The following is a 6730-nucleotide window of genomic DNA, read 5'->3' as shown; positions in this document are numbered from 1 at the left end:
AGGTAGACAGGCAGATACAAGTACCATAAGTACCAGATGTAGTGGTACTCTACTAAGATATTGGTAATGAGAAAAACGTCTTCCACTCACTCCATCAAAGAGATCCTTCTCCTAACATAACATGAAGATTCCTGTGAGAACTGAAGCTGGAATTATACGACCCCAACATGTCCTGATACCGGCTACACCACCACTCTCGCCATTCCTTTTCCCAAGCACGAGTTGTAACTGATCACCACTTGCAGCTACAACTGATCACCACTTGCAGCTACAACTGATCACCACTTGCAGCTACAACTGATCACCACTTGCAGCTACAACTGATCACCACTTGCAGCTACAACTGATCAACACTTGCAGCTACAACTGATCACCACTTGCAGCTACAACTGATCACCACTTGCAGCTACAACTGATCACCACTTGCAGCTACAACTGATCACCACTTGCAGCTACAACTGATCACCACTTGCAGCTACAACTGATCAACACTTGCAGCTACAACTGATCACCACTTGCAGCTACAACTGATCACCACTTGCAGCTACAACTGATCACCACTTGCAGCTACAACTGATCACCACTTGCAGCTACAACTGATCAACACTTGCAGCTACAACTGATCAACACTTGCAGCTACAACTGATCAACACTTGCAGCTACAACTGATCACCACTTGCAGCTACAACTGATCACCACTTGCAGCTACAACTGATCACCACTTGCAGCTACAACTGATCACCACTTGCAGCTACAACTGATCACCACTTGCAGCTACAACTGATCACCACTTGCAGCTACAACTGATCACCACTTGCAGCTACAACTGATCACCACTTGCAGCTACAACTGATCACCACTTGCAGCTACAACTGCAATACCAAAAGCAGCCATAACAAATTTTTCATCATGACTGACACAACAACACACAGGTGCTCAACACAACAATACTTGCTAGGCATACATTCAAACTTTATCGCTAATAATATATGACATCATACCTTAACAATTATTGGTTCTTTGAATAAATATGTACTACTGTACAGACAAAATAAGTTATTTAAAAACTGATCACGTTAAAGTGACACAGACTTTTTGACCATTCCTCAACCTTAATGAGGAACTGTTAAGTAACTTAACAAAACAGAAGCAGCAAGATAAAGTTAGCTAGAGTCAACTGACTGTCTTTGGAGAATACTGATGCATCTATTATCACATTTTGTTCTATGAAAAATCATTTATGGCAAAATATTTACAGTAATAAACCTATATACAGTTTGTTGAAGAGATGAAAAAGAATGATCTACAACATACTCAAATATACATCTCGATTGCATTAAGCTCTTGAGAGCCAAAATTTGCGCTATTACACTCAATCAGAGAGTGGAGTTTTAGCGAGGAGGCCACAAGCCTGTTGTGAACACCTCTTGAGATACAAGGCCACTCAACCCAAGACCTTCTAGGTGGTTGAAGTAAAACGTCAATTCACTTGTCACAACCCTGAAAACCAACAGGAAATATTTAATGAAAAATTTAGTTTCAACTGAATATTAGAAATATATAGGATGGGAAATATGAGACTGCACAGTAATCAGGTGACAAAAACATTGAATTACACTTTATGCATGAATATATACCATTTTATCTTAAAAACCAGCATTGAAAGTAATAAATGCTTCTTTCTGGCTGGGCTTCATTGGCTTCCTGAAGGGGAGGTAGCTTCATAGGTAGCTAGCTGAGGAAGCTCCATACAAGTCATATGAGCCTTAGAGTGTGTATTGCCTACTGGACACCAGAGCCAAAACCTGGCATCCCTCATAAAGGCACAGAGAACAGGAGATTGTTACCATCACCCTCACCATAAAAATAAAACAGAATGTAATCAAAGCAAAACAGACAACTGCAAAGTTCACAGAGAAATGAAACTAACCAGCATATGACTGCAAACCACCCATGTGGTTTTGCAGAGTCATTTGCTCTGCAAAACCAAGCTGTAATCCACCCAAAAGTTGGGTGGATCACAGCTAGCTACCACCTGGGAGCTCCAGCTCCTCATGCAATAAAGCTGAGTCCAGAACAGAAAAACCACCCACTGACCAACATGGAGGTGAGGGGAGGGATAAGGGAGCCACCAACTGGAGAGGTGTGTTCCTCTCAAATCAGGATTCAAATCAGAATTTCAGGAGGGGGCAGACAGTGGCTCCCAGAAGCTAACTAATGGAGAGTATAAGGAAAAACAATGGGACTTAACAGGGAAGAGAAGAGTGAAGACGAGAACCAAAGATGGGAAGCCCAGTGTATAATAATACAAGATTGACAGGGACTAGGAACAAAGATCGTGTAATGAGTTGCTAGAACCCTGTCAGATCTCTAAAATTCGAGTCTAAATATCAATCTATGCCATGTTAGAAAAGACTGCATTAAGCCATAAACTTGCGATCATTATGGGCATGAGGGTAGACTGTTGGCTGGCTAGACTTAATGATGCTGCAGACAACTCAAGACAAACGAGCTTTTGAATTGGGGACCAAGAAAACCTGACAAATGGGAAATGCATCCACCAAAGTAGTATGGGTGCCCAGGTAGTGACAAACAGCCAATCCAGACCATAGGTCTGGTTTGAGAGGTTTCAACGTCTGAGGGTTTCAGAGTAAGGGCAGGGTTTAGCTATGGGTGTAGCTCAGCAAGTTTTGGGGGCTGCCCCTTCCTTCTTGAGCACAATAGTAGTTGAGCCATCTAGTCCCGCCAAGGTTGTAGAGTTTTCTCCTTCACAACTCCATGCGTCCTCTGTACCTTTCCTTTGATGAATGTCTTTCTTTCCCAGACATTGGATGACGATTTTGGCTCTGCCGTGGAGTTTTTATGGAGGCTCTTGGGGCTGGGAAGAGCCCAGCAGATGTCCATGGATTTTTCTTGTTATTTTGTTACTTGCAAGAAGGATCAGGAGAGGGATTCTCTTATCCTTCTGATCGGTATGAGTTTGATTTAACCACGGCTTTCCCTGGCATACATTTCTGTGTGCGGTTTGGTCCAGCAGGTTCATCTGCCCAGAGGTATCCTCTTTCCGATTCACCTCTTCAATCACACATGAAGACCTTTTTGTGATGATACCCTGGTCTCTTGCGGAGACCAAGGTATCGCTTACAAGATAGATCGTGGTTCCTTTCAGTTCGGGTCAGTGTTGCCTTTTTGGCTACATTATGAGGTTTTGGACTCATCCTGGCTGACTGACAACCCTCATTTTTTTCCTTGGAGGCGTGGCAGGGGTTGTGTCGTGCCAGAACCCTTGAGTGGCATGAAATGTTGAGCATTCTTCAAGTGTTAGCTCTGCATGCAGTCCATGTGCAGGGTACTTGCAATGTTCTCTCAGATAGTTTATCTCTGTTCCATCTCATCTCCACAGAATGGAACATCGACAACATGTCCTTCCAGTGGCTCTGTGAGACAATTAGTTGCCCCAAGGTGGATCTCTTCTCATTGGCATGAAACTGGCACCATACATCTTACATGGCTCCATTCCCTGATTGAGAGGTTTTTGCAGTGGGTGCTTTTTGCCTGGATTGGTTGAGGTAGGGGTGCACTTACCTCTTTTTCCAAGGTAAGTTGTTGCTCGGGGTTCTTTCCACACAGGATTTATTTTTAACCTTGGGGTCCCGGCTCTTCTAGTTAGATGTCCAAACCTGGGCATTTTTCTGCAGCTCTGCATTTTCCAGAAGATCAGACTGGCAACATATCTTGCTGGTTTGACCTTTGCATCTCTTTGCATTTGGATTTTCTGACACAGATATATCTACATTTTTATGGTTGGGTTATTGATTTCTGGTTAATGGCCTGAGTTTGTCTTTCAGGCAGAAGTATGAAGTGGTTTGGCACTCGTTTTGCCTCTTTCTGTCTCTATGCCGACTTTCTTCACTTTCGGTTTGTGGTGGCATATTTTCTTTCGTGGTCGTTTCTTCAGCTACATTTCATGCCTAATGCTGTTGTCTTTTATAATGTGGCATTGGCAGTGCCGATGCTGTTGGATTTTAACATGGATTCTTCTGCGGCTCCATTCCCCAAGTTGTCTCAGGCATTTTTTCACCTCCAGCTCACTCATGCTTCTCCTAAGCTCTGTACAGGGTCATTGATTTTTCTCTCCTTCCCTGTAGTGGTGTGTTTGGTTGCCTGCCTACACCCGTCTCATTGGTCTGGGTAGACGTCAACCTAGGTTTCTTAAGGTGGTGTTTTAGCTGACTCTTGCCTCCAGTTGCCCAGTTGGTGAGATTCATGCTCTTCTCTGGAGGCTGGGATTCTGCTCTTTTGGTTCTGGTGAGTTTTTTCTTCATTTGGAACTAAAGTACAGTATCTCCTTTTCCAGTGAAGAATGAGTTGGTGGGCTTCTGGAAGGATCATTTGTTATTGATGTTATCTTTGTGACGATGAGTCACAATATGATGACCAAACCACACATCAGAAGATGAAGAAAGATGATGTTTCAGCCCATCCTGGATCATTATCACAACTTAATAATGGTCCAGGATGGACCAAAATGTCTCCATTTTTCCATCATCTGGAGAAACCAGCAAGGAGGAAAAGGTGGCTTCCTGGTGGGTAACCAGCAAGGAAGACACTTGATCACCAAAGAGACAGTGATAAGCACGAGTCAAAAATACCAAACGTGAAGACTCATGGAGAAGAGCGAACTACAGTGGTACCTCGGAATACGAGTGTCCCTGATTACGAGTTTTTTGGAATACGAGCAGTATTTGCTTGGAAAATGTGCCTCGGAAGGCGAGTTTGTAGATACGCGTACAGGCCAACTTAAGAGTATGGTGGTACGGCGATTGTCGCCCCTCACCCCTCAGTTTACCAGTGCCTCGCGCCCAGTGACTATCCCATGTCAATTCTTCACCGGATTTTCAGTGTTTTGTTGGATTTTTGGTCATTTGACCATAAAAGTTGTTATTATATATCTCGCCTTGGGTCCTAAGAAAGCCAGGTTTAAGTCCTAAGAAAGTAAGGTTTAACGTAAGAAAATAGTGTGGTGTTTCGGGCGATAGAGTGGCAACACTGAAAAGTGTATACTCTTTTCACTGTCCTGACATTAATTTTCGATGAACATATTTCAATTTTTGTACCAATGTGTTCGCAATAGAATGTTCTAGAAGAACATAAGTATAAAATGTCACACAAGGATGCGTTAGACCGGCACCAAATAAAAAACCAGCGTTGAATGTAATGAAACGCCATTTTCTGGGTGAGCCCCGGAGGCTCCCTGGAGCTTATCGGGCTAATGTGTGTTATGTTAGACCGGGACATTAGCTAAGGAGTTCAGACCTACCAGGGACCAGCGCCAGAACCTGGCCCCTTCAGAGAGGTTTCAGGGAGCAATGGCCCTGGAAAACCCCATATGGTTGGGGGTTTTCCTTATCTGCCATCGACCGGGGTTAGGCACCCAGAAAGGTAGGCGTAACAAAACAAACCCCACATGGTAAGAAACTACAACAAAAACCGAACAGAGAGGTAGAAAACTCCCTACAATCCCAAGGAAACAAGCAAACAAGCAAACATCACACTTTACTGCCGCGCCGATCGTCCGCGCAGCCCTCCCCACCCCGGGAGGGGGAGGGGGGAGCCCCGGACCTACCGCGCCGGCTGCCAAGCTCCAGTTCGGAAGCTAAGCGTCAACCAACGCGAAAAAACCGCCGACCGGTGGGAGGGAGGGTTTCCAGGGAGCCTCCGGGGCTCACCCAGAAAATGGCGTTTCATTACATTCAACGCTGGTTTTCTGTGGGGAGCCCCTACGGCTCCCTGGAGCTTCATACCCAAAGAGAAGGAAAAGAAAGGGCTAACCCGGGAGGCGGCCGCCACAAACTCTGCAACGCAAAGCCAAGACAACCGGTCGCAAACCTGCGACCCAAGGCAACAAGAACGCCCAAGAACAGACGCACATATGGATGGGCGGCCAAAAACCTGTGCGACCCACAATTTCCTGCGCCCGAAACGTCACCAACACAGCAGCAATTGCTGCAAACGTCTGAACAGCACGGGCGCAAAGACAGACCGCAGTAAGAAGGAAAACACTGCGGACGACCCGGGAAACCCGAGCCCTGAAAACAGGGAACGAAGGAACCGGATCAACCACAGCGCATCCCCAGGCACGGTACGCCGGCAACAGCAAAAAGCACAACTGGACAACACAGGACGCACCCCCCGGCCAAACCAAACAAGTACCAATACCCCAAGAACCCCTCCGGAAAGCAGCCGTCTCGACCGTCGCCAGGACAGAGAAAGGCTGCACACCAATAAAGCTACCACCAGTACCAAAGAGGAGGAAACTGAAACCGAAGGGGCTACCACAAACTGAGGGGAAGAGAAGAAGGCACCCTGAACAAGGACCAGGATGGCTCAGGCGACTCATGAGCAGGCCGGAGGGGAAACAAAACGCGAGAAGACGTAAGAACCGTCATACAGTCTCCAAGACGAAGCTCGCAGGTGGGACACCGTCAACAAAGCCACCTGAACACCATAGAGATGGCGATACCTGCGTCAAAATACCAGACGCGAAGAGCCAAAGAGAAGGCCGAACCAGTCACGGACAGGACCGATTCGGCCTGCTGAAAGAGGCGAAGCCTCAGGAAAAACGCCCCGGGTACGGACACCTATCAAGCAGCGTCTGAAAAGAAGGCCGGGCCGGCCACAGTGGAACCATAAGGACTGTTCTCGTGGGAATGGGCTGCAACTGAGCCAG

At 46.2% G+C, this 6730-nt stretch overlaps 1 protein-coding gene across 1 annotated transcript in view; it reads right to left on the bottom strand.

Annotated features, from left to right (window-relative positions):
- Window positions 1-390: 390 nt before the first annotated feature.
- Window positions 391-6730, bottom strand: part of scat (VPS54 subunit of GARP complex scat) — a 154096-nt gene continuing 147756 nt past the window's right edge. Inside the window, exon 21 of the mRNA XM_069318994.1 lies at window positions 391-1500. Coding sequence (XP_069175095.1) covers window positions 1392-1500 — 109 coding nt within the window. The 3' untranslated portion in view covers window positions 391-1391. The remainder of the gene's footprint in view (window positions 1501-6730) is intronic.

Source organism: Procambarus clarkii, chromosome 92 (genome assembly GCF_040958095.1).
Source record: "Procambarus clarkii isolate CNS0578487 chromosome 92, FALCON_Pclarkii_2.0, whole genome shotgun sequence".
NCBI lineage: Eukaryota > Metazoa > Arthropoda > Malacostraca > Decapoda > Cambaridae > Procambarus > Procambarus clarkii.
The sequence above is the reverse complement of the archived record's forward strand: the minus strand, read 5'-3'. Positions and strand labels throughout refer to the sequence as shown.